General features: G+C 44.5%; 1 protein-coding gene across 1 annotated transcript in view; it reads right to left on the bottom strand.

Annotated features, from left to right (window-relative positions):
• Positions 1-6,245: 6,245 nt before the first annotated feature.
• Positions 6,246-27,693, bottom strand: part of LOC119214118 (adhesion G protein-coupled receptor A3) — a 124,471-nt gene continuing 103,023 nt past the window's right edge. The window contains exons 18-20 of the mRNA XM_037465591.2: positions 18,067-18,212; positions 10,632-10,727; positions 6,246-10,501 (exon numbers count right to left, since the gene is read on the bottom strand). Of these exons, the coding sequence (XP_037321488.2) occupies positions 9,079-10,501; positions 10,632-10,727; positions 18,067-18,212 (1,665 nt within the window). The 3' untranslated portion in view covers positions 6,246-9,078. The remainder of the gene's footprint in view (positions 10,502-10,631; positions 10,728-18,066; positions 18,213-27,693) is intronic.

Below are 27,693 nucleotides of genomic sequence, written 5' to 3'. Positions count from 1 at the left end.
GATTATCTACCCCTAAACCCCTTAGAACCTGTGACTCGACCTTCCGCCTGCCTCTGACCACGAACCTGCCTATTCCCCTGGACCAGAACCATCTGTTGCCTCCCGCGTTGCCGACCTACTACCTGTCTTTGGAATTCCCACTTAGATTTGTCCCGGAACATAGTTACTATCTGTCCTTTAAAATAAAGAAAGATTGGAAGCTCTGATCCTGAGTCCGAGTCTCCTTCCAGGGTCCAGACGTGACAGTACTTGGAAAAGTTGTTGCATGTATTTACATGATTTTGTCTCTAAATGATTGAAAAAGTCACATTTGAATATTGTCCTGCTTTTAAAAAAATATGATAATGCTAAATGTACCAAAACTGTGCAGGATTTTAGAATGTGCAACATTTTACAAACGGCGCCCCATAAGTACCATTGTTTTTAAACGGATGCAGGCAGCCACTGGTGACCATGTCCACTCTTGTGCTGGATCTGTGCTATTTGTACGCTCTTTGCCTACTTGATTTTTAATATTATCTTCGCCAGTGATGATGGAAAGCCGGTTGGGTGCCAGCTGAGCCCGGTAAGGGAGGGGATGAGATTGCTATTAGACCTTTGGCTGCCGAGCTGTGATAGAGTGGCCTCTCTCCGGCCAGGCACATGGGAACAAGAATTAGATTTGTTGACATCTCAGCCTTCTGTCATATTGAGATAAAAGACGAAAATAATTTCACTTCAGGAGCCAGGCAATTAATGGGTTGTGCATATTCTATCATGTCCCCTCAATGAGTTATTACTCGAGAACAAGGACTTCTATTTGATTCTTGTTGGCAGTGTACAGTAACCAACTGAAGAAAGCATTTCATCTTCAAAAGGTTTACATCCTAATGGGAAAATATTGTGCAGCTTATCGCTGCTGGTAACGGCTGAATCATTAATGTGAGGAAGCACTTGGCGGCGACATTAGCTTTGAAAAGTATTTTATTCTATTATGACGGCTCATATTTGTTTGTTGTCATATATGTTTGACAAAAATACACTTATTTTTTCATTTGATCTTTTTATTTCATTTTGATTCTGTGAGGAAACACTGAATGACAAATAGTCGATTGGCTTTTTGAGTCCAAGTATTCGAGCAATGATGCACTTTCGTCCACAGCGGTTACCAAACGGAACCACAACGCTGCATCCAGCAAGCGCTAAACAAGTTGATATTATATAAAAACAACAAGCCTCTTATCTGTCAGAAGTGAGGGAACCGCCATAACCATTCCACACATTCTCGGTCAGCACCTTCCTCGGATGACTTGCACTGATTGGCTAGGGTTGCGTTTGCATGAAACTAAACGTGTCCGTTAATAAGCAAGGATCGCTAATTAGCACTACCAAGTTTCCTGTTGGCTCCCGCGGTCCACTGCGCCTGCGTGGTGACCCGACGTCATTGGTTTTTAATGGCCGGCCATCTCCTTTTTTTGCCCCATCGACCAGAGGGGAAACAATATAAACCATGTGAACACGAAACACACACACACACACACACACAGTAAACACTAGCTACAAGGCAATTATTCCAACTTCATGTAGCGTAACAGGCTTTCAGTGGGTGGACCTACAGTGTTAACTTGGAGATTACATAATCAGACACAGAAAGTAATGGAAACAGTGTTGATTTCTGTAGTTACTGCATGAGGTTGAAAGCTGTATGTTCCCATGGATCAGAACTAAGACCTGCCTGGGAGATGCTTTAGGTCTATTGGTGACCTTAGGTGGAGCTGAGGGCAGTACAATCTGTTCACTTTCAAGCAATATCTTAAATGACCTATCCACCACCCAGTATTTAAGATCACAACAAATAAGGTTAGTTTTAGCCAATTCTTAAATGCTCGTGAGTTTCGCCAGACACACACCTGCCCTTTAGACTAGTAACATAGTGTAAGGCTGTGACTGTTAAACATATACAAGCAATATCTTTGCAATATTATTATATTTTATTAATATATTTGCAAAAGATGCATTTTCAGAACTTACTTACACCTTAAATATAATCTCTCTATATATATATTATGGACAATAAGAATGACCTTAGAAATATTTTTGGATGCAGTGTGACGCTGATTTCCGTTTGCACAAGGCGAGGACAACGTACTGCAGTTCCTTTATTTCTATGATGTACCTCCCTTTGCTTGACTTTCTTGGCTTGTTTAACTTAAAACGCTTGCAGTCTTGAGCCTTATGTTTAAGTTGGTTCCAGAGTAGCCTATTCAATATTGCAATAATAGCTACAATATTTTCATCATTTACAGGCCTGAGGGAAAAAAAAGCATATTAAGTAGGCTTTATAGACAAAATAACGTACAGACTTAGTCTTAAATAGCTGCAGTAGGACTTGATATGTTACATTAAGACATTTAGCCTGTGGACTTGCCACCTGATAACGATTCACAGGGTTTGTATGTATCCCTGCACAAATTAGCATTTAGTTGAAGGGGGGCGAGGGGGGTTCTGCATGGCCCTCCATTTCTCACCTCCATCGGAACACTTAATTACTTCAGCCGGTTAATCTTTCACTTATTAAAAGTCTATTAAAAGGCCTGTCTGGATGAAAGCAGGACGTGACTTACAGATGTACCCAGTGCTTCAGCTGCTACACAATATTTTGTGCCAAGCAGATGGCAATCTCACTTCAGTACATTTGGAAATACCAAAATGACTTATGGTTTGGCCTTGTTCAACGGCGTAATCCTTTTTTTTGTTCTTTTTGTATTGCGGCTCATCGGCTATAATATTTAATCTGGTTTCATACGAGTTGCATTTTACTGTTGAATATCCTCCTCTGAGGAAAAAAAAGGAACTCAGCTCATGCATTAAGTTCCCTACTAACTGACACAGCTGGTGTCCCCGGCTCAGACCACTAGATGGCAGTCCGGTAACACGCACAGAGCCGAGCCACAGGCCTGGCAGTCTGAGGCATCAATGTGGTTTGTTGGTTGTTGGCCTTGTTGACCAACGAAGCCACATGAGGCCGTCGGAGCGGCCGCATGCTTCAAGCCTCTCAGAGTCCAGTGCACATCTGCAATCCGAGGTCCCCACAGCTCATAAAAACGAATGAAACTGAAGACTTATTGCCTTTCTGGAGCTTACATTCGTGCCATGAATCCTTAATGAGGGAACGTGGAGTCTAAAATGAAAAATTTCACCCGGGGTCGCAGTCAGGATATTAGAAATGCTCTGGACCACTTAAACAAAATGAAGATTATAAATGTTTTTTTTTCCCTTCAGTTCCTTTACTCCACTGTAACAGTAGATGGAACGAGATGAGAGCGATTTGGAGAAAGTTGCGCTACCAAGGCCACAGCTGGAGGTTGCAGTTCATGGCCAGTGCCTTAACCCCTTCAGCGTTCAGTAATGTATACAAACTATCAATCTGATTTCACAAAATAGGAGTCTTAATATTTTTGCAAAACGGAGCTCAAAAGGAACCAGAAGTGTAAAGATGCAAACTCATTTCCTACTTATTTTAACTTGAGATAAACACCAGCTGTTAGCAGCTGTGTAGGATTCAATGCACTCGTAACAAACAGCTCCCATAGCCTACATCCTCCCCCTCAACTCTCCTCCTTGCTACTGGTCTTTGGCCCTCAATGCGTTCTCCTCCTCGCTCCTCCCAAGGAGGGAGGCACAAGACCGCCGCACACAGATTGGCAGCTACTGGCTGCCTCTGCAACCAACACAGTGGTTAAGAGAGCACTCTGATAATCACACTTACCTGACTCGGTCTTTGGTTTGCATGACAATGCTCTCTCAAAAAGGATTTGATGCATTCAGAAACCCGGCAGCGCAGCGGGGGCCACCGGCTGCGACGAGAAAACAAGTTAACGGGAATACTCAGACCTGTCACTCACATTTCTCTGGCAGAATGAGAAGGTATAACATCCTAGACTGAAAACCAGGCGTGGCTGTGTTGACAGTAAGCCACTTTGAAATAGCAGAATGGGGTTGAGCTTGGTAAAATAGGTCGGGGGTTTTGTTGAGTACTTTCTTGTGCTTTGACAGGAGATGCACGTCTTCAACGTTCTTCTTGAGGGGAGCCGAGAATCGGCGAACCGGCCTGAAGGCACCAAGGCAGAACACCACGCCGACAGGCCCACCAACACCATGGAGATGTTTGGTTTCCCCCATGTGTGGAGCTCTGTGTACCGCATTGGCATCCGGCCCATCCTACTACAGCACGAGGCTGTTTAGGGAAGAGCAGGCTGTGTCCTGCAAAGGAACAGCAGGCCTCGTAGGCGAGTAATACTGCGTCACTGTGACTGCATCGCCGCTGATCTCACATCCCAAATGTAGGGGAATGCTGGTATAAATTAGCATATAAATGAGTATCTAACAATTGTCCCGGAGTTGGAATTTTTTGTGACGTCTAGCTGAGCGGACAATTTAGTCGCTCTCGCTCTCCGAGTGTTGCGATCCGAGCGTCTCCACGTTTCGTTCACAAAGCCAGCAGCGTTTGACGTCGAAAATACGCGGGTCTCCAAAGTCTGTGGCCTGTTGACATCACCATGACGTCCTCGCCGAGACACACAAGACATTTCACAGGCTGAGGAATCCCGAACTTGAGAGGATAAAATATGTGTTTTATGTACTGAGTTACCCCTCAGAAGCCTGTTTGTCACACACACACACACACACACACACACACACACACACACACACACACACACACTGTTAGAAACGTAGCTTCCACGAAGCCAAGTGATGATATCTAATAGGAAGTTTTGCCCACCTCTTTCTCGCTCCTCTTCCTCTTTGATCTCCCCACTTCACTCCTTCTGTTCCCCTTCTTCCCGTAAGCCTCAAACTATCCACCCAAATCCCCCCCTCTCTGTTCACCCGGCAGCCCGGCCTCGCTCTCTCTCTTCCCAGCCTCTGCGAGTCCACCGGCAGCATGTTATTTGAGTCAAGGACGGCATTAGCATGACGATCACAGCCTTCTATCTAAAGTCTTGTCTGCCAAGGCTTCGTTATCGTGGTGGTAAGAGAAGCACTAACTACACCCAATGTAAGGGAAAGAGAGGGAGCCAAAAGGCATATAGAGACATATACAGAGCAGCCTTTATGGAATTCAATTCATTTCCGGTTACGCAAGACGAAGCATGCACGTGTCTGGGGTAAAGAAAAACACAAGCCGTAAGGGGCACACATTAAGAAGCCCCTCTCCCCTAAAGCAGTTTCTCTTAACTGTCAAGTGATGGGCCTGCCAGGAGACTGAAATCATAAAGGGCCAGATCACATGCACAGCTCCTACGTCGGGGCACATGAATCAGATCACATTGTATGGAGGGATCACTGCTTATTATTCATGATTTGCCTCACAGGTAAAAGAAAAGCATGCGACTCGTTGTTTCCTCATGGTGCACACATGCATTCCCCCCCACCCCCTCTGCGCTCTATTTACAAACCTATTTATTACAAAAGAAAATGAAAATTGTATCATAAAGACACATCTGTTTTGTCCTTTTAATGAAGCAGATGCCATTCTGGGCCAATTTCTCCCTTCACTAACCTGCCACGGCCTGCGATCTCAGTCACATGGATGGATTCATTCTTTTTTTAGGTTTCACCGTCTCTTCAGCACTTCCGTAAACCTACACTCATTGGTTCAAAGATACCCGTGGCAATTAAAGCATTTGACTCGTCATCGATTAAACCACCACTGCAGCTCATTTGGTGTTTCAGCACATTCATTTTATGATTTTCCTTTTGGAGGGGAGGGGGAGTAGTGGCTTCAGACGTCCATGACTCACGTGCAATGGACGCCCTGCAGTACTCGTATTCAGCAGAGGCAGAAGGAGAGACGTGGCTTTCCGTCTGACGAATGATCTGAGGCGCCTGGCCTCCAGCTGCATTTGAAATGTGCTCAAGCCTTTCATGGCCCGTCAAACCTGGCCTTTATTTGAGATACGCTGGAAAAACACTGTCCCATTTTCTGTTCGATGTGCGTACATGTGAGCACCTGTGTATGTGTATAAGGTCAGGGCAGGCATGCGTGCACCAACACCCCCACACACACACACACACAGCGTCAGTCAAGCCTATCATTTTAAATCCTCTCCTGGGGCTCTGGCAGGCATCTCAATCTCCATCACGCTGTAAGAACAAATAAACTTGTAACAGCGAGAACCGAGTAAAAAACAACAACACAATGATTGTCATGTACGTTAAATGCAGTCTCACACACACAAGGCCAAAGATGCTCTCATCCGGTGCATGGTGAAAAAATACATTTATTGGAATCTGTGTCAATGTAGAAAATAGTGAAAACTGGCTTTCGGTTTCTGTCACAGTACCACAGGAGAATATTCCAGCAGCCGTCTAGTGAGTCAGCAAGCTTCTTTAGGGCAGTACATCTGCTACTGATGACAACACAGGAGTCGGGCCTACGGTGGCCCACGATACCAAACACATCGGCGCAGGCTGCTACTGAGACACCACCACCAACCACCCACGAATACACATGTTGTACAGTGATAGGCCCCAGCACACTGTTCTCTCAGTCCAATGTGGGTGGAGCGGGGGAGGCTAATTTGAAAATCTTTTCTTGTAATACGGTTACAAATCCCTGTCCAGTGACTACAATGCTAGCATCTACGGCGGCCCAAAGGACCCGTATCCTGTGATCTACTGCAGGCCACGGTTTAATAACTAAAAGTTGGCTGCATATCACCCCATTTTGTCCCAGACCCCGGAGAAAACTGTGCAAAGCTATGAGTCATGCATCATCTCTGATGGAGGGCCCCCATTCACTATTCAAAGCCTGCCATCCAAATAAAGGTATCACATTATTATTTCTCTTGTCTCCTGTCACTTTTTTTAATTGAAACATTTCTTTGTGGCGAAACGTTTCCATAATGAACATACTGCGATTGACACATTCTATCCTGGCAGGTCAAACATTGTTATAGGTAGTGCATTTTCTAGTTCTGATATGACAGGATAAACTCACAACACATGGCAAGTCTGCATACTTTATCAACTAAAATTGCAACAGAAAAAAAGCATTAGAAAACAAAAAAAAAGACATTTCTAAACTCAGATACTGAGTAATAACATCAAGAGGTCAGTTTTTTTTATTCCCCATACAACTTTCTTTACATATAGACTTATTTAATTCTTAAATATCTTAAATCTCATATAAAATAATTCATCAAAAACTGATTCTATATACACAGATAAGAGTGCACATGAAGGATGAAGCATGCTAAAGTGGTTTCGCCAGAGCAGGGTTTGCTGTGAGATTATAGGGGCTGTTTTTTTCAGATTGTTTTTCTGATGAGATGAATGAATGGTTTTGTCTGGAGAATCATACTCAATATCATCATTCATAAACAAACAGTGCTTCCAAAACAATACAAAGCTTACATTGTCTTTTAAGTGGCAATTCTTCCACGAAGATGTGACGTTCTTGGTTAAAAAAAAGCAGAAATTGGCTGCTTCAAACACAAATGATCTTCTTTAGGACAACAGAGTTGTTTATGTTTTATTGGTTGGAGAACGTTTGCTTTGTACCGTTTCAGTGAACTGATGAACTGATGAACTGGTGAACTAGTGAACTTGATTCATTTGGTTTTTACCAAACCTTAAATTGAATAATAATAAATTTGCCTTCATATCTGTCGTTTGAAAACTAGACCCAGGATTCGTGTCCCGATACAATTCAAGCGTAGAGGCCACTGTGGAGGACCAACAATAATAAGCAAACACGTCCACCACGTCACTTCGTTTACAATTTCTGGACCATTGGAGTTTCCTGTTGGCTGAGCAAACGGAGCCACGCAGACAACTGAAACCATGTAAAATAATGGCATTGGTTTGATTCAGGCACTGATGCTAAGATGTGGAGCCGTCCTTTTTGTGGGAAACGTAACTGCAACGTCTGTTAGGAACTCGGCTCAATCCGTCAGAGCGTGACAAAAAAACTAAATACGGCAAGATGCAGCATCAGAGGGTTATTTTTATTAATACCCAGACCTTCGCTGGTCACAGGCAGCGTTACCAAAGCGCCTCGTAGTATCTTCCATCACATTCACTCTTTTTTTTTTTTTCTCCCTAAAACATTTTGAGTGTTGATTTTACAAAGAACCGTATGCTGGTGGCTGATAGTATGTGCGAGCTGAGCTGAGCTGAAAGAAATAAAAAAAATAAAAACCCGCACACTAGCGTCTGCTAGTGACACAGCGTTAATAAAAATGTACTGGATCCAAAGCCTCAAAGACATCGACTCTGTGTTCACGATGGCCAAAGCTGTTGCTGTTGAAGCTGCTGTTATTTACTCCTCTCCAGAAAAAAAGAAACACAACAGTAAAGACATCATACAGACAGCACGATCGATACCAACCTGAACGAAGGATGCTTAATTTCACTTTTTTTCTTCTTCTTCTGTTGCTGTTTACTTATCGGGCATCCACACAGCTCAGGAAAGCCACAGTATCTTTCTAAATAGTGTTTAGACAATCTAATAGAGAGTTGCTCGACTGGATGGCAGAAATATCCACAAAGTCTACAATTGCTGGTTGAGTTGTCTAATACATGGATGTCAAGAGTTCTTTAAAGTACTGGAGGTTTGATGTGGGCTATTTGATGGGTTTGATTCAAAGAGTAGAAAATATCTTGCAGCGTGTTTCCTTTGAGCACTAACACACATATTCATACATACATCCATTCGTTTTAGTGTGTATATATATATATATATATATTTATATATATAGGTAGAGAGAGAGAGAGATCTGTAGTAATATGGAACACTGGAAATACCCTCAATTATGATGGTTTGGTGTGACATACATTTCATAGATTCTCTGTATGGTTGCCCCTGAAGGAGCATTTACTTGAGATTGTATTTCTGTACAGTAAAACAGCACACATAAAAACATGAGGACATTAAAATGAAAACATCCCACGCTGATTATGTTTAAAATGTTGTTCAATTTTTTCCTTTTTTTTTTAATTCTAGAAAGGGAGGCGAGGGTTTCATTTTTTTGGGGGGGTGGGGGTGGGGGTGGGTTTAAAACAGGGGTCTGCCCATCTCCCCGGTCTCCAACACTACACAGTAGTTTCATTCTTCCAGGGTCCAGTGCGTATATTCCCCGTGCTGTCCGAAGTGTACAGCAGTCCTTCATGCAGGCCCCCCTTAAGAATCCCGTTCTGATTGGGCGGGTTCTGGGGGCAGGATTGTCTACGCGGGGCGTGCATCTCCAGGTGGTGATGCGTCGCCAGCGGCTCCTGCTCGGCCACCTTGCCGCAGCCACACAGGAAGATGCCCGTGTCTCCGGCCTCGGCCGGGCACAGCGAGGGGAAAAGGTCCGGTTTGGCGCAGCAGACGTGCCGGTGGCACGGGTTGTGGCACGCCAGGGCCTCGTGCGCGCTGGAGGCTGCGGCGTTGCATGTGTGATGCCCGTCGTGGTGCCCCTCGTGGACCAGATGTGGACAGATGTGGGCGTGGCGCTCATGCGTGCTGTGGGGGCTGTCAGTGTGTGAGCTGTGCACGCTGCCTCCGTCCACGCTGGAGGGGATGTGATAGGCGTACTCCCTCTCGCTCGCCGCCCCGCAGGCGCCGGCCCGCCGGCTGAAGTGGCGGCCTTTAGTCCTGGTGCTGCCCTTCAGGCACGGGTGCAGCTGTATGCCCGGCCGGTACCCCTCCGGGTCGGCGTGCAGCAGTACGTGCGTGGCCGCCGGCTCCTCCTCCATCAGCTGCTGGCTGTGCAGGGCGGCGCAGCACGGCGCCGCCGGCGCCAGACACGCCGCGTGGTTTTGCGAGGACGGCAGGGCGGCGCGCTTGCAGTGACTTAAACCGCCGTGACCGCAGCTCATCGCCGCTTTGCCCTGACACGGGGAGTCGTGGTGGCAGTGGCCGCGGGCGTGGCCGTGCCCGCTGGTGTCCCCGTTCGCGTTGACCTTCGGCCGGGCTTGGGCGGGCCCGTGCGCGCCGGAGCAGGCGTCGGCGTGCCGCCCGGGACAACAGGAACACCAGTAGTGCCAGACGTCGTCGCGCTTGGCGCAGTGGTGGATGAGGATGAAGAGGCCGAGGGTGACGGAGAAGGCACCGTAAAGGCAGCTGAAGATCATGTCCAGGAAGTGGCCCTGCGACACGGCCAGCGCCCCGAAGGTCCAGGTGGCCAGGAACAGGAAGAGGGTGAAGGCCGCCGACCGCAGCTGAGCCTTGAAGGAGTGCTCATTGGCCAGAAGCGCAGGGTTGATGGGGACGCCGGGGCAGCCGGCGGGGCAGTGGCCCCCGCCCGCCGGGGCCGCCGGGGCACCGGGCTCGGCCCCTTGGTGGCAGTGCGTCGGCGCGTCGACGGCGGCCAGCCTCTGCTGCTCCTCCGACAGGCGCTTGAGCTCGTACTTCTTTTCGGGGTGGCGGCGCAGCTGGACGGACGCGCAGACGAAGTAGACGCACGTCACCAGGACGATGAAGGCCCCGGGGCCAAAGAAGGCTCCGAGGCTGGGCTCCCACGCCATCCAGCAGCTGGGACACACACACACACACACACACAAACACACGACTCATTCCTCTGATTTATGGATAACAGTAGAGCCCCGAGAGAGACACAGTGGGTCATTTAACCTTAAGAGCACAAAGCTGATGGGGGACTTACTACGGCGCTTGCTCCCCGCTGCCGTAGTTGTCGATATTGACGGCCGCCGTGACCCCGCAGATGATGAGGGGCACGCCACCGCTGACTAAATAAAATCTGTGAGGTGATAGAGAGACAAACACAGGCGGAGACAATAAGAAAGTTAAAGAATGATGACGCCTGGATGAAGACATTTACAAACCCCCCATCTCACATCTGGATTATGACAACACGCAAAATGCGTCTGGGGAATTATTTTGGCACCGAAGACGGATAATAAAAGATCCAAAGAGACAAAAACGATGTGAGATTTGTGAAGCTCACAACGGACAAACAGTGACACAAAGGAACAGGCACAAGAACGTCTTTGCCAGCTGTCCTTCCCCCACCTTCTCCTAATAAGACTTTGTGATCACAGCCACTGTTTGTTTTCTTTCTTGCTGCAAACCAGAGTGTGAAACAAATCTGTTTCCTATCAATGTAGGCATGATTGACTCGTCGAGCAGCAATTTATGGCATCTGCTGCTTGTAACAGCTCAGCAGGCGTGAAGAGAAACCTGGATCGGAGCAGAAGGAGACACTGCATTTGAATCAGTCGGTATGATTAACTAACGCTGGTGGAAACGTTCATATTAAAAGGATAAACCTTCAAGTTAGGTTTTCACAGTTATCGTCAGTGACAAACATTTTCCCGTGAGCAGGTGTGGTTTGAATAGAAATGTTCTCGTCTTCTCTCGGCGGCCGACTGTGATAACAAGAGGAAGTCAGATTGTATGGAAGTCTAGGAGGGAATGACTCCACTTCGCACTTAACTCTGCAAACATGAGTTTATGCTCTCAATAGTTTCAACTCTTAATCGATAAAGCATGATGTTGGTTTTTGTAGTTTTATGCTGGCTGCTTTTAGGATTACATTCAGAGGCCTTTATTGGCTAAAGTGTAAAAAAGAAAACCTTTTTTTACAGGATACTAAAACTCACCACTGAGAGTCTGAATTCCACTGAGCAGGTGTTATTTAATCAGTTACCAAATCTCTGGGATTCAATGTGGATTGTCGCATTAAATAAATTGGAAGCTTATCTGTTCTGTGGCGCAAACAAGTGGCCACGTGGTACACGCTTTTAACTTCTTGGATCACTGTTGCTCCGCAGGGTTTCAATTGCTTGAGATTTCTTTACGGTACAATGAGCTTCAGACTAGACGGTATTATTGTTACATTATTAATAGTTACTTTCACCCTTATAGGACCTAAATATAATTTCTTGGGGGTTGAACAAAGCATATTATTCTGAAACTTAACCATAGTGTCCCTGAGAACACAAGAAGAATAAAATATATATATATATATATATGTTTGTTATTTTCCTGCCATGCTCTTACAGTTGACTATTGTACTGTAACCCCCTTGGGAGTCGCCGTGATTAGTAAGTGAAACACAGTGAAAAAGCAGAAGGTATTCCGATGGTTTGATCAGCGCCTCGTATGCCTCCTGGTGAATATACTACTCATGTTTGTGAATAATGCACTCGCGTCACAATGCCAGGAGCTTTACGAATGTTATCCCCAGCAGCGCGTTCCTCAGCACGGGCTTTGTCCCGTCTCTCTGCCCTGTCGTCCCCTTTCCTATACAACAGTATGCTATTTCCTCTTCCTTCCAGTTCAATCCCAACCTCTGTCACCTTTCCCCTACTCCGTCTTCCTCCATCTCCGCCCCTCGGTTTGCGTCCCTTCACTCGCTCAGTCTCTCTCTCTCTCTCTCCCCCAATCTGTCTTCCGCCACAGAGCACCCTTCCCAAAAAAATTCAATTACAATCAAGATGTTTGTCTGAGGTGGTTTGGCGAGGGCTGTTTGGGTAGATGGATGAAGAATGGGAGGTGTGGGGGCATTACGGGCCTGTCACCCTCCCTGAGTGGAACGGTTCCCCCGGGGGACTCTCTTCTCCAACGGAAAGCCATTTACACAGCCGTCAGCCAGAAAAGCATAAATGAAAAGAAGTCGGATGTTAGAGCTGTGTTTTAAAAGCCTCATTCTCTTGTATCCTGCTGCTATAGAGCCGGCTTCTGTTTCCTGCAGGCCTTTGATCCACAGGAAAACATGAAGGAAACATGCAAAAAGTACATACATGCATGTGCGGTCAAATTATTGTTGAAATGTTGCTCTTCTTTGATGCAAATGGGTGCACCTTTCCTATATTTCACTTTGATGCATGCATTTTTTTTTGTCGGCCATTCTACTAAAAAGAAAAGGACCTCAAGAAATGACTGTGTATGCAGAGTTGTGCTTTTGAGTGAGGTTAGGAGCAGCAATCATTTGATATAAATAGACCCTGAAGTGCCTTTTAGCCAGCAGCTACACCGTGACTCGCCAGCCGTCCACGCTCCTTTTACTCATGCATCAGCCTCCTGGGATTCTGAAATGTCCTCTCTCTGGACCTGGTCCGGGATGCACAGAGCAAAGTTGAAGATCAACATCAACATTAAAATGAGAAGATTGATATTTAGAACCAGCAGTGGGTGAGTGTAGATTAGCATGCGGACTGGAAACAGGTGAAACAAGTGGTCACTGCACTTCTAAAGCTCCCAAATGAACACATTATAATAGAACCAATGCACACACAAGATTTGGGATTAATGAGAAGTATTTCTTTGTAAGGCAGTTCTTGTTATGGTGTTTACAGAGCCAAGCCAGCTGTTTCTTCTTGTTTCCAGTAACGGAGCCAAGTTAACTGACTGGATATTAGCTGCAGCCCTGTATTAAAAGGGAGCAACACCTAAATGCATAAAACCCAATATATTACTTCCATTGGCGAGGAAAGATAATTTCATATTTGTAAACTCTCCCTGGTGAAGTCATGGGGTCTAATGCGCCATTCGAAATGAATGAAAGTATCAATGTCGGTTTTCTTTTTCTTTTTTTAGGCCTTAATGGGGATTATTCCATTGTGATGCTCTCACTTGTGAAACAGAAGAGGCACCTTGATGCTCTGAACATTCCCATAGGTGTTCACAGTGGCATCTACAACACATTTGTTTTTTAAAAGCATCAAACCTCTTTGAGCCACTTAAAGGTTTCTGAACGTTTGCATTGTTCTGAGGGTCCCTGTCTACTAATAGCATTGAATCTTACATGAAAGGCCAGCCTACATTCAAACTAAAAGCATTTATTTGGCTTCATTTATATTGTATTTATGTCTAAATATTTTCAATCACAAATGTATTAAACATAATCCTTTCAAAATGGCAAAATTAGCTATTTGAGGTAATACAAGGTGATGAGAAAATGGCTGTCAAATGTTCCTTCATTAGGGCACAAACTATAATGAGCTAAAATGATTTATGAATAAGAAATATTGCAAAGTGGTTCGCAATGGTTTTTCATTATTAAAAAGTGGGTCTCCAGAAACTGATCTGCGACATTTCCCCAAATTCATTATCTGCAGAATGTACTTTGACACCGTAAACTGGAGTTTGAGGACACTTTGATCTCGGACCACAGTATGCAAACATGAATGAATTTGGAAAACGGCCCAGATCCCCATCAACGCACAGATATTCTATTCAATTTAAGTCCAAAATCACAGCTTTGCTTCAGGAAGCTTTACAAAGATATGAGAGTGGTGTCATCTCATCAGACTTGGAAAGCAACACAGATTTACTGAAAATGCAGTAAAACAACATCTAGGATTTCCATTTCCTATTCTTTTTTCTACTGTTGTGAAGTCACTTTGTTATTTTAGAGAGATATACCTCAGTAGACCTTTTCATTTTCCAATACACACATCACATAGTTAATGCATGACCACTCACTGATGCCAGCCACTTCCCTCTCAAAAGCTAAAAGTAGCTTTTCTACAGCGTCCCCCCCACCAGGGAAGAGCAGATCTGTGGAGCATAACCCTACTCGATGCCTTTTAAGAGGTGCATCTGCCTGTTCTCAATATATATTCATATAATATTGACAGCTGGGGCTAAATCCTGCTGTGCAGATTGTGTAGTAGAATCCAAGCGTCGCTTCAGATCGGCACCATCAGGCCAGTTAATGGCATCAACAGAGACGTTTAATGTGTGAGGCCCAACACGCCGGAGCAGGCTTTCCTGACAAAGGTCATTGCGACGGTGTGCTGTCAGACGCTGTGAGGAGCGCAGGGACAGCAAGAGGTAGATGATGAGGGAGGGGGGGGGGGGGGGGAAATGCTCAGAGGAGAAATTGATTCGTCTCCAGCTGCTAAGTCTCATTGCATGAGGCTGTCTGACGGGGAGCATTACAGTCAATCACAGTGGCTCAACTTGACTGCCGCGCCTCACGACCACCCCCCCCCCCCCTCCAGACAAATTATCTCTTTCACAAGCGGTGCATGATGGGAGATGGGAGAGAGCCTCGAGAACGTTCCGCCACTAAAACTAATCACGCAGGTGTCGGAGCAAAGGGCTGCGTTGTGTGTGATCCTTATCTGAGGGGGGGGGGTTCTTGTCCCAAGTGACTTTCAGCGAGTGTTAAAGAAGATATTCTTATATGTAGATGTAATAATGTCAATCAGAGGATGCAAAACACAAAGGAAATAGTAAGTTATTCCATAAGGGTTCCCATGTTTGAATCATTTTGCTGTCTGGGGTCATTCGCTGTATCGTCTGCAAAATATTCAGTTGACTTGATGCGTTCCGACAGCTTTAAGGAAACAATACTCTAAAAACCAAATACGATTAGAAGACAAACAGGCATGCGTTGGGGGCTGCGCCCTCCCCATGCCTCCGTAGCTACGCGCTCAAACCCTCCCTTAAAAGGATTTCTCTTCAAAGCGTCTTGGAGCTGAGCTCTGCGGCACAGGAGAGCTCACGCAGCACCTTCCCACCGACGAGGCAGAGCACGGCGAGGGTCCACAGGCTGATCCTCTTAAACGCGGCAAAAGTAAGCAGGAAGGGGTTGAAGTGGAGACAGAGTTTGAAAAATAAATAATAATCATCACAAAATGCAGAAATTCGACGTCGAGTGTGCGTCTCTAAAGGTCACAGGGCTAAATGCATTTATATTTGTGATAAGGCTCCTGGCTCAGAAACCTCCTGGGTGATTGAGGTAATTAGTTATATAGCGAGGGGGGGGGGGGTACTAACAGCTTGTTTTAAGTCGTTATTGGTCCTTCCTCCTCCTCCTGATATTCATCTGCCGTCCATTCTTTTTGCCTTACAGGGTAGTAGGAAGCCTCAAACAGAATAACTGAGCCAAAACATTTACTGAACATCCATCTCAGCAGCTCCAGATATTTTCCTTTCACAAATGCCTGCCAGAATGTGTATCTACACCTACGGGAAAACTGCACAATCTGAGGCTCCAAAATGTTAATACAAAAAAAAAAACACACACTGAGGCTAAGGCAGTGGCTCCTAAAACATTTTGTCTGAAGCTTGTCATTTCAAAGCTTTTTGTACGTCATTTAAAGCCCAGTTCCTATAACTTTGATATCATTGTAATCCCAACACGTAGCATGTGGACATGTGATAGCAGATTTAAACCCGTCTTTAACGTTGGAAATAAAATAAATTATAATAATAATAAAATAATGCATAATTAAAGCTAACTGTGTCCATTTGTTCCAAAATTGCTGATTTATGCATCTATAACTTTAAGCCTGTTTCTCCATGACTGTTGGGTTATTTCTTGACTACTTGGCTTGCTTGCTAGTTCTCATGCAATAGTACGGCCTCACGGAGTTTCAGCTGATTTGTAAAACGCTTTCTTCCTATAACGATACATTTATGGTACAAAATGTGTCTTTAATTAGAATACAAACATTTTCCTTTGAAACGCAAATATGTGGATAATAAATGATATCATAATGTGTATACTAGGTACCGGTACACCTGGTTGGGACTGTGAAGGAGCATAAAAAGCTGATGCGTCAAGGAGTGAGATTAAGGAAGCAGCAACACAAGTCAATCCTCAATACTTCCCTCTGACCTAACTATTGCTCTAGAGAGGAACATACTTAAATCCCTTCATTCTTATGGTGAACTGACTGCTGCTTGTTGGTCCTACAACATCCTTTACCATAGTTATTGATTTATGGCAGCAATTAACAGCTCATATAACCTGTTTTAGTCAGTCTGAGTTGAATAAGTCTCCGGACGGTTTGACTGATTCAAAGAAATTCACTTGGCTCCTCTAATCTTTTCACCATAAAGGCTCGATCAAAGTTAAAAAAGTCTTTGTTGCTGACAGTGACTCAGGTTAAAAATGCAATTTCTTAACATGAACAAATTTAAAAGGAGAGCCACAGCAGTATAAATAGGGAGACGTGACAGCGACTTGACTGCAGAGTGAACAAAGCCAAAGGCTTGAAAGAATGCAAACTGGAACGTCTCTGCAGACAAACAATGCAATAACTCGTCTGTGTGTGGCCATTGCTGCAGAGGAGAAAGACACCTGAAAAAAATATATTATGTAGCATGAATCAATGTACGTACTTCTGCACATGTGGACAAGAGAAGGACAAATTGACCTTACTAACACAAAATACTATATTTCACTAAATATTCAGTCCAGTAAAGCCACATTAAAATCAACGTTTGCACTTTGAAAAAAAAAAAAAAAACTCAAAGGCCATAAAGTTGTAAATCAACGTCAAGATTCTTCCACACGTGAACTGCGTTACCAGATGGACACAAACGTCCAATCCAATCCATAGAAACACAAAATGAGCTGTTTCAAACTGGAGAAACAATCAGACTTGTAGATGTCTTTTTTGTATGTAACATTTTTATCTTCTGGCACATCATCGGCTCAATAAATTAATAAATACCACAACTTCCACTTTTCTCCGCATATTTAAAGACGGATGGTTTCTGGACAAACATGCTGCAGTATGCCAGTGTTCTACTAATGGCTTTTATCCTACGGTCTGTGGTATGCGCTGTTATAATGTCATCGACCGGGTCAGATGAAAATGAGCCTGTACATCTGTCACATTGGCATCATGGGAACCGCTTCTGTTTCATTTAAATAACATAGAATAGTTGTTTTTTCTTTCTATTATTAGAGGAGGCCGGACCCTTTGGATGAACCACTTGAATACACATAAAGCATTTATGCATTTATGCATCAACAATTTTATAATAATAGCCACATTGTCTGTTTGAGCAAGAATTGTTGTATTGGCATTTTTATTCCGGTAAATGATCTGACTACTTCCTCCACAGCATAAAATCATTAGTTCAAGCTGGGCTGGATAAAGCCATTGATTGTGGAAGACTTCCACCCACATCTCACTGTGTCATTCAGGTAATGTAATGACCGAAACAAAACGAAATAAAAGGAAAGGCAAACAATTGCACAGCTGGCCTGTACTGGGTCTCAAGATACAAAATACACACACATCCCCAAGCGAATACAGAGGCAGAAAGATCACACGTCGTGGCAGTTTGTCTTCTGTCGTCAGGGTTACAGAGGGGACATTTGTGCTTACCGCAACAGGAGCTGTTTAGGGGGCGCAGGCGGGTCACCATCTTGGCTCTGCGGAGGCTTCTTGGTCACCTGTTTGTAAATGTTCCTGGCCGTCACCCCGAGCCACAGCATGGTCGACAGGGACGAGTAGTGCAGCACCACCCCGACCTGACGCAGGGCGAAAGGGGACGCATCGAGTTATTCATTTGACGTCTCTGAACTTCTTCCATAAGCTGTTCAGTAGATGTCTCTCAGGAAAATGTCACACTTGATTATACTCCTGTGACTCTGAAAAGAGAAGATGTTCTCTGAAAAAAAAAAAGCACACACACACATCGTCAATGTCACCCCAAGGGCGTTGCTATGGAGAGACCTGTCTGGTTGGCACTTTGGTTTAAAAAGCGCTTCTGAATCATCAAGGTTGTTGGGATAAGAGCATTATATGGTGAGGTCGTACTGTTGGAAACTGAGCAGCTCCTTATCAGTGGAGTTAGAGGACACGTGGGGGTGCACTGCGAATAACAAATCTGAATATAAATGAGTCACGTTGACAACTACCAGGGCGTGATTGTGTTGTGACATGCACGGCGTACGGATCTGCGCTCTTGATCACTTTAATATTCATGAAATGCGGTTGGATTGGGAAAGTGGTCTAACTTTGTTTAAAGGCTTTACTCGCTCATACAAAGAGCAGAGAGAGAGAGAGAGAGAGAGAGAGAGAGAGAGACGGAGGGAGAAAATTAAAATGCGCTGAGCCTTTTCTCCCCCTAGTCAGTCTGTTCATGAGGTGACAACCTGAGACACCCCATCAAATGGCTTCTCGCCAGCCTGGGGCGGCCTAGGGACTGAAGCTAGTGCACCAGGGTCCAGATGCTAATTGGAAATGTCCTTGAACTGGTGATGGAGAGCAAAGAGCGGATGGGAAGCCAATCCCTGCTGCCGAGTCCGCCTGCTTCTGAGAGAGCTTCTCTTAGTGCCAAGAACAGAGGGGGAGGATGCGTATTTGCAATGTGGAAATAAGGGGGAGAGGAGTTCTAAAACGATCAGAGATGGTGAAGGGACAGTGGGTGGAAGCTGGGGGGAGGGGGGGGGTCAAACATGGTCCCAACCGCCTGAGTCTCCATTTACAGATAAAGAAACATTGACTTATCCCATAATGCAGGATGTCAAACGGGATTATGAAATCATAATGTTAATCCAGCTAACACAGACTACACCGCTTCACACTAGTCATCAGGCCCTTACAGTACTAGCATGTAATTAACCCATTTAATCCCATTATTCAGGCTATAGACGCACCGACGGCTTATAGAACTTTGATAAGGACCCTTATGAGTCCTATAAATAGGTGCCAGATGGTTTGTTCTGCAGAACCATCTGAGAAGCTTTCATCGGATACAGTTTGGAAGAGGGCAGGCCCTTTCAAAAAATACTTGGCAGTTGATTGCATTTACCATCTGTCAATCAAACTCATGCTGAAGCCAGTCTGGAGTCATCTCTGAACCCATGGGCTGTTGGTCTGACTATGTAAAAGCGTCTGAGGGCGAGGGGCTGCGGTCCCTCTGTGGAAGGCAGATATCTAAGTAGAGACTCATTGTTTACCCTCCACTTAGCAACGTAGAGATACGAGAGCTGTGGTGGAAAGACGCACATTGGGCTGTCACCAGAGAAACCAACATATTGGTCCTTTGTTCACGTGCTGTACAACAATCTTTGTGTACATCCTCGTGTGGCGAGTGAAGGATGACTTGGATTTGAAGCATCTGAAGCATCTGACTTTATTTGACACTCCTACCTACAACCAATGTGGGTTTCTCCAAACCATAGTGAATATTCAAAAGCATTTCCAGGGTACAGCAAGTATGTTTATATAAGATATATTATATATCCGCACATGGACATGTGGATAAGGAAAAGTCTGCTCGGCACAGTCCCGTTTGAAGTATTGTTCTATTCATAGTTGCCGTGTGCTCTCTCCTGAGTTCCCTTTGTCGCTAGGAAATGTGGGTGAATACATGATTTCAGCCAGCGATGGGATCAGTGAGCAGCACAATGACCGTGCAGTTAGCAAAACGGGAGCTGGGAGCTGGAGGCCGGGAGGAAGCTGCAGCTTCTGTGACCTCAGACTCCCTCTGGAATCACAATGATGGCTTCAATTAATCGAACGGCACACCCAAACAGAAGCATTACGGGGGCAATGATGGAGAATAAGAAAGCATTCATAACGCTTATGACTACACTCATTAACATACATAATGTTGTCTGATGCACTTTGTCAACAGTTGTAAAACATTATCGATGTGACATTTATATAAATCATGAGTTCAAGTGTCTCAATGATGGTATTGATTGGTCTTGCATCTCATAATCATTTTGTTAATAATTTTTATCACGTCCATAGTTAATTATAAACATGCATTTCAATTTGCAAATAAATATGCGTTATTATAGTTCTAAGCACAGTAACGATAAAACAATTCACATTATAATAATAATTAATTAAAATGAATAATTTATATAATATAAATGCCATAGTTTTGAAAACACTATAATCTTTTCATAATGCATTATAATAATCCTTGTCATTATGCATTATGATATATTTATCTATCTATATACACTCACCGGCCACTTTATTAGGTACCCCATGCTAGTAACGGGTTGGACCCCCTTTTGCCTTCAGAACTGCCTCAATTCTTCGTGGCATAGATTCAACAAGGTGCTGGAAGCATTCCTCAGGGAGTTTGGTCCATATTGACATGATGGCATCACACAGTTGCCGCAGATTTGTCGGCTGCACATCCATGATGCGAATCTCCCGTTCCACCACATCCCAAAGATGCTCTATTGGATTGAGATCTGGTGATTGTGGAGGCCATTTGAGTACAGCGAACTCATTGTCATGTTCAAGAAACCAGTCTGAGATGATTCCAGCTTTATGACATGGCGCATTATCCTGCTGAAAGTAGCCATCAGAAGTTGGGTACATTGTGGTCATAAAGGGATGGACATGGTCAGCAACAATACTCAGGTAGGCTGTGGCGTTGCAACGATGCTCAATTGGTACCAAGGGGCCCAAAGAGTGCCAAGAAAATATTCCCCACACCATGACACCACCACCACCAGCCTGAACCGTTGATACAAGGCAGGATGGATCCATGCTTTCATGTTGTAGACGCCAAATTCTGACCCTACCATCCGAATGTCGCAGCAGAAATCGAGACTCATCAGACCAGGCAACGTTTTTCCAATCTTCTATTGTCCAATTTCGATGAGCTTGTGCAAATTGTAGCCTCAGTTTCCTGTTCTTAGCTGAAAGGAGTGGCACCCGGTGTGGTCTTCTGCTGCTGTAGCCCATCTGCCTCAAAGTTCGACGTACTGTGCGTTCAGAGATGCTCTTATGCCCACCTTGGTTGTAACGGATGGTTATTTGAGTCACTGTTGCCCTTCTATCAGCTCGAACCAGTCTGGCCATTCTCCTCTGACCTCTGGCATCAACAAGGCATTTCCGCCCACAGAACTGCCGCTCACTGGATGTTTTTTCTTTTTCGGACCATTCTCTGTAAACCCTAGAGATGGTTGTGCGTGAAAATCCCAGTAGATTAGCAGTTTCTGAAATACTCAGACCAGCCCTTCTGGCACCAACAATCATGCCACGTTCAAAGTCAATCAAATCACCTTTCTTCCCCAAACTGATGCTCGGTTTGAACTGCAGGAGATTGTCTTGACAATGTCTACATGCCTAAATGCACTGAGTTGCCGCCATGTGATTGGCTGCTTAGAAATTAAGTGTTAACGAGCAGTTGGACAGGTGTACCTAATAAAGTGGCCGGTGAGTGTATATATAGATATATACATAGATATATATGTGTGTGGGCCGTATACTGTATGGGCCATTGGAGCATCCTTACTTACTACAGTTTATTGTTCAGGTTGTAATAATATCTGGGAAAACGGATGTAATTGTGAATTTTAAGCGCCATAAGTCAACCTCTAGTATGTAAGTAATCAAGAGCATCCATAACACGTTGTGTGCCTGAGAGCGTAATCATAAGCATTAAACTTTAATTGCAATATAATTATGTGGTTTGATTTAGACTCATTGAATTGTGAAAGTTCAAATGAATTTGCATTTTGCTGAAATATGATCAAGTTAAAGTTAAAGGGCACTCCAAAGAGTCTCTCTGTCTCTGCAGTGTCCACACACATTGCCTAAAATCAACTATATCACATTATACAGTCAACTAATTAGCCGTAATAATAAGTGCTTTCAAGTTCGTGCTCCTTCATGCTCATTGGAGTAAAAGGGCAACAGATGTGACCAGATGAAGAGAAGAGGTGTCATATCTGATACAAGTCACAGATAATGTGGTTCAATGTTAAGGTGAAAGTTATTGAGTGGTCACCACAGCAGGCCTGAGTGCAACTTTATGCTGTAAGTGCACTACAAACACACCCACCGTACTTTGATGATGGTTAGAAATAAGAAATCAATCCAGCCAGTGGAGTAAAGTAAGAAACATGCATTAACAATGCCAGTGAAATTCCCTTATTCACGATACCAAAGTGAATGCCACCGACATAAAATAATAAATGTCAGGTACTTCTAACCGTAACAGTAAACCTTCATTGCCATTTGCATGTAGAGTTTTGTATTTTAAATTTACATTTTTTATTTAGCTGAAGCTTTTATCCAAAGCGACTTACAATAAGTGCATTCAACCAAGAGGGTACAGAAACACAAATAAAAGAATCAACAAAGTACAATTTCTTTGAGAAAGCCAAACTACAAAGTGCTATAAATAAGTGCCATAGTAAGTGCTACCTAGAGCCGACATAGTCGGTAGAGGTGTGCTTTTAGTGCTTTCTGCTGTCTTGATGTCATTCGGGAGTTTGATTATTTCTCATTAATCCATTAGGATCTTTAACAAGTTGGTCCAAAGAAACAACAATTTTACAAGACTTTATTTCAACACATTCTTACAACGTTATAATTTACCTCCTCTTGATGCTCATTTTTACTGAATAGCGCTTGAATGCATCTCAATGAAAACCTGTTTGCCATTCACCCAGCAGGACTGGGCAGCCCACAGATGCTAACAGCTAACTAGCTTTAGTTGCTCTCTTGCCGCCGAATTTGACCCAAATTTCTTGTTCACAAAGGGACATCATCAGGAAATAATTCTATTGTCCAAATGGGAAATCATTGTTGATGTTTTGGTTCATCTGTATATTCATGCAGTAATTTGTGATATTTGTCGACTGCCACGTATGACTTAATATAGAGGAGAAAATGGGAGTTTGCAATGATCTACTGAGAAGTCTTGCAATGTGTGTACATCTACTATTCTAGACTGGAAAATTTGAAATATGAGACGTTGCATTACAACTTATTATTTAAAGACAAAAGGTCAGCACGCCGCCAAGAGAACAAAACCACTACTATTAGCTACCAGCAGTGGAAGATAGCTGACAGTTATAGTACAAAACCGAAGAAATAGTGAGCTTTGTGTAAAACAGAGTTTTACAGTATAATTGAGCTGTTATTTAAACAGTGAGTAATTCACTCATTGATGTGTGTTCAATGGTGTGTGTGTGCATGGTCGTGTCTTTCTGTCCGTCCATCCAACTCTGCCTAATATTCTTTATACTTCTTTGTAACTTTATGATTAGGAACCTCTCTGCGGTGACAAAAAAAGGGTTGTATTGCCTCAGAGGCTTGAATACATAGAAGCCTTCCCTAGCTCATGGCAGGCCGCGTTGATAATCAGTCTTATTTTGAACTGCAGCATAATTCCACCCAAAAGGCTCCACTTAAGACACGCATGATACAAGAGGAATAGATCCAATTTTGTTATCTTGGACAACATCTCAACCGTAGGAGTGCCTTGAGTGAGATTCAAATCTTCTTTGTTTTTGGGGAAGGGAGGGCGGAGATCTGATCTCAACAGAGTGCACTTTTCTAGTTAAGAACGGCACTTTTTCAGCATTTCCTCTAAAGACACTATCGGAAGCCTTGTGTTAACAATTTAATTTAAATTTAAAGGTTGCTCCATGCAGTCTTCTATGGGGCATATTCATTATATTGGCTCCCGACTGTTTTGGATGCATAAGTAACCAGTCTGCCAGAAGCATTTCACATGTGGGGAAACAAGCTCAGGAACACTTAAATTGGGTCCAATGGAAGTACAAAGCAAATCACTGCAGATACTAAAAAGTTTTTTTTTCTGCCAGCCTTTGCCGTCACAACTAATTTCACAGTGGCAGACTAATGAGGAAATCCTCAGTAAAGTATCTTTAAGCTGACAGTTGGATGTAACCTCAGATCTAGGTCACATCCTACGCCAAGTTCCTTGCTAAATTAATAGCTTATTTGACGCTGGTCACACACTCCCTGAACAATTAACTGAGACGTCTAATCCAAATTCGACTGTCCGAGGTGAGATGAGGTGAGGCGAGAGGACGGGGGGGGGGATATACTGCTGCCCGGTGCGAGAAAACCGTGGATTTAGCGCGACAGCCGAGGTGTCGATCGAAGCGACGACAACACGAGCCCAGCTGCAGGAAGAGATGGAAATAGAGATGAGAGACGACTTTGAGGCCGTACAGACATCGGATGCTGCATAGCGGCAGTGGCACGGCGTAAACTGACGGAGAGCGGGAGGATGAGGGTGGTATGCAGGTGGGGATGGTGCGGGAGGAGGGCTGAGGGGCGGGGGAGGAGGGCCCGGGGGGGGGGGGGGGGGGGTCTGCCAGAGCTAGTTTCAGAGCTCCTTGAAGCTGCCTCTGTCAGAGGGAGAGCGTGTACTTATATGTCCCCCTGGGAGGAGGGAAGGGGGGGCGCAATGTGTGCGAGTGGGGAGGGAGGAGGGGTGATCGGGGAGGGGAACCGCATTCAGGCGGCGCGCGTACGTGCGCCGCCTGAATGCGCGCTATGTGTCGGCGCGCCCGGTGCCATCACGCAGCTCTTCATGCAGCTCTTCATGCAGTCCTGTAATTATCCCAAATTGTGCCTGGTGGGGCCCGCCTCCCTCCCAGCGGAGCGGCACACAATCTGGGCTCCAGCCCAAATCTGTGGAGAGTTGTCCTGTTAGCAGTGATTGGGAAGAGGAGGAGCAGCGAGCAACATTCAAAGGCCCCTGGGATAAAATTAGATAAATGACTGAGTGCTAAAAAAGTTAAAGAGCAGCAGCAGCAGCGTCGAGGAGTCGCACGGCTTTGTCAACAGCTGCTGCTTTCACACTGCAGGACGAGGCTCATTCATGTTTTATACATCATAATAGTTATGAGCATTTAAAAAGGAACAACTTTTGGGTGGATCATCCGACCAGTCATCTTCTGAAGAAAAGAATGTCTTAAGCAATAGTAAGATTGAGATTTGCGACATGGCGTGATGGATTATTGCAGTGAAGGGATCATTTATCAGGGACTTGCTAATCTTTCTATCAGCGGTGGGGGTTATTGTAAGGCAAAAACTTAACACCCATTATTAACTACATGCTCACTTTCTAATGAGACCTGAACCGCATTTATAATTGTGAGATGATGGATTCATCCATTTCTAATCACAAGAATGAGCCTCATTTAAAAGTGTGAGTGATACGAACCTGCCAAAGGGACATAATGGCCAGATGTATGTTGTTCTTAATAATGTCTCACTACTAGTCAATATCATAGTGAAGCAGCAATAACCAATATTTGGCAGCTTGAGTTTATGAAGTTCACCTCTTCAGGCAACTGGTTCGCTCTCACCCTTTTTATTTTATAGCAGCCAGCTGTTATGAGCAAAAGATCTCTAAAAGTTATTGCCCAACCCTGCTCAGCATCAGAAAGCGACTTAGCTAAGCGACACTAATCTGTTAGACATTAATCTGTGTCCCAGTGTGAATTGTTATCTTAAAAATAATTAAAATATTTGTGATGGCTCCAATCCAATGGGATTTGAGGAAAAACAGCACATCTGCTAGAGGAACAATCGCTGTTGGTCAGAATGAGTACTTGATCTAAGGTGTCTACATTTCCTCATGTGGTTGCGGTTTAATTCATTTATTCCTCTGTATATAATATGCGCTTTGTCCAAGATCTATAAACTAGGATTTTCTATAGCCTCTCAGTGGCTGTCAATGTGGCAACACCTAATAGTGCAAAGCCTTGATGTTTGTGCTGAATAAAAGTGTTTCTGTAAGTTGTAAACCGTATGCAAATGATATATGTGCTGAATGGATGTACAAAGTATGTTTATACATACAAATATATATACTGTATAGACCGTATGCAGTAACAGTTTTTTGAGCTACTTTGAGTGTGTGGTCAGGATATATGACCCTGACTACATTAAATCTGCATTCATAACAGCGGGCAGTGATGGTGACGGTAGGCTGAACATGTTTTGGTCATTACAGCTGACACACATTTACAGCCCGGCTGATTATCTTTACTCTTTTCTTCCCCTTCATTTCCTTTTTTGAACAATCAGATCAGGGATTAGGTGACAGAAGGTTGCGTATGAACACCGGTGACATGTGACCGTCAGCAGGGTAAAGCGTCACACAGTGACTAGATATGATAGAAGCTATTTACACGGCGAGTGACGGTTGCCGCCTTTCAGGAGAAACACCAGCTGTGGGCGGAGGCCGGCCACGGCGCGAGCGGAGACCTCGTGAGGACATCGCTGTCATCGAGCCCGGTGCTCCTGCAGCTCAGGCATGAAATACGACGCTCTGCATTCCAGCATGTGCAGCTGAAGTCTTTACGCTGCGGAATAAAGGGCCAACCCAAAGTGGTCGTGACAGCGGGCGAGGCGCCCGGGTCCCCGAACGCCGCTTCGCCTCGTGATTAAGGATGCGCACGGGGCCCATTGATGGATGCAGTGTGGAAACAGGAGAACTAAAGGTGGAAAGTAAGTGTGCATCAATCTCTTTGCATCTACATACAGTAAACGCACCCTCCCCCCCCGCTGTGGTGAGCTGACAGTGGAGGATGCTCTGCTCCAGGTGATGTTCCATGCTCATAACCTCAACAGGTCCAGCTATCAATCAGTCGGATAGGACATCCACCGGGACCAAAAGCCTTTAAACACCACGCAAGAGCAAAAAGTTACATTTTACTTTTTCATTCCCACTCTCTGCCTCCTTGACACTGACTCTCATCTCTGACAACCTCAAACTACCGTATGATCTCTTATCTGTCACTTCAGAAGGATTTCACCTCCACAGTACAAGATACGCTGTGTAAGACGAGACGTCTTTCCTCCTTTACAACGTTCTAAATATTCTGTGTATGCTATGACTGTTGCCTGCTTGTCCCACCTGCATTCTTGAAGTACAACATCTTAAAAATAGTGAGGGGCCAGCAGGCAGGAAAGCATTGTTTTTTTTTTTTCTCCAAATCTATCCTGACATCCCAGACACACACACACACACACACACAGAATTTTCAAAGGGTCAGAAAGACAGACTGCCGGGACTAACTGCTGCCTCACCAGATGGAGTTGGCTTTACTTTATCGAGCATCTCATGCAACAGTAGATGATGTTATATGTATGATGATAAGCCACAAAGACTTCAGACAAGTTCCCCCTCTTTCTAATATGCTACCGAATGAAAGGCAACCGAGTAAACACAGCGATAAGATCATCTGCAACCAAGAG

The sequence above is a fragment of the Pungitius pungitius genome, chromosome 13 (genome assembly GCF_949316345.1).
Source record: "Pungitius pungitius chromosome 13, fPunPun2.1, whole genome shotgun sequence".
Taxonomy (NCBI): domain Eukaryota; kingdom Metazoa; phylum Chordata; class Actinopteri; order Perciformes; family Gasterosteidae; genus Pungitius; species Pungitius pungitius.
This window is presented reverse-complemented; position numbering and strand designations above follow the sequence as displayed.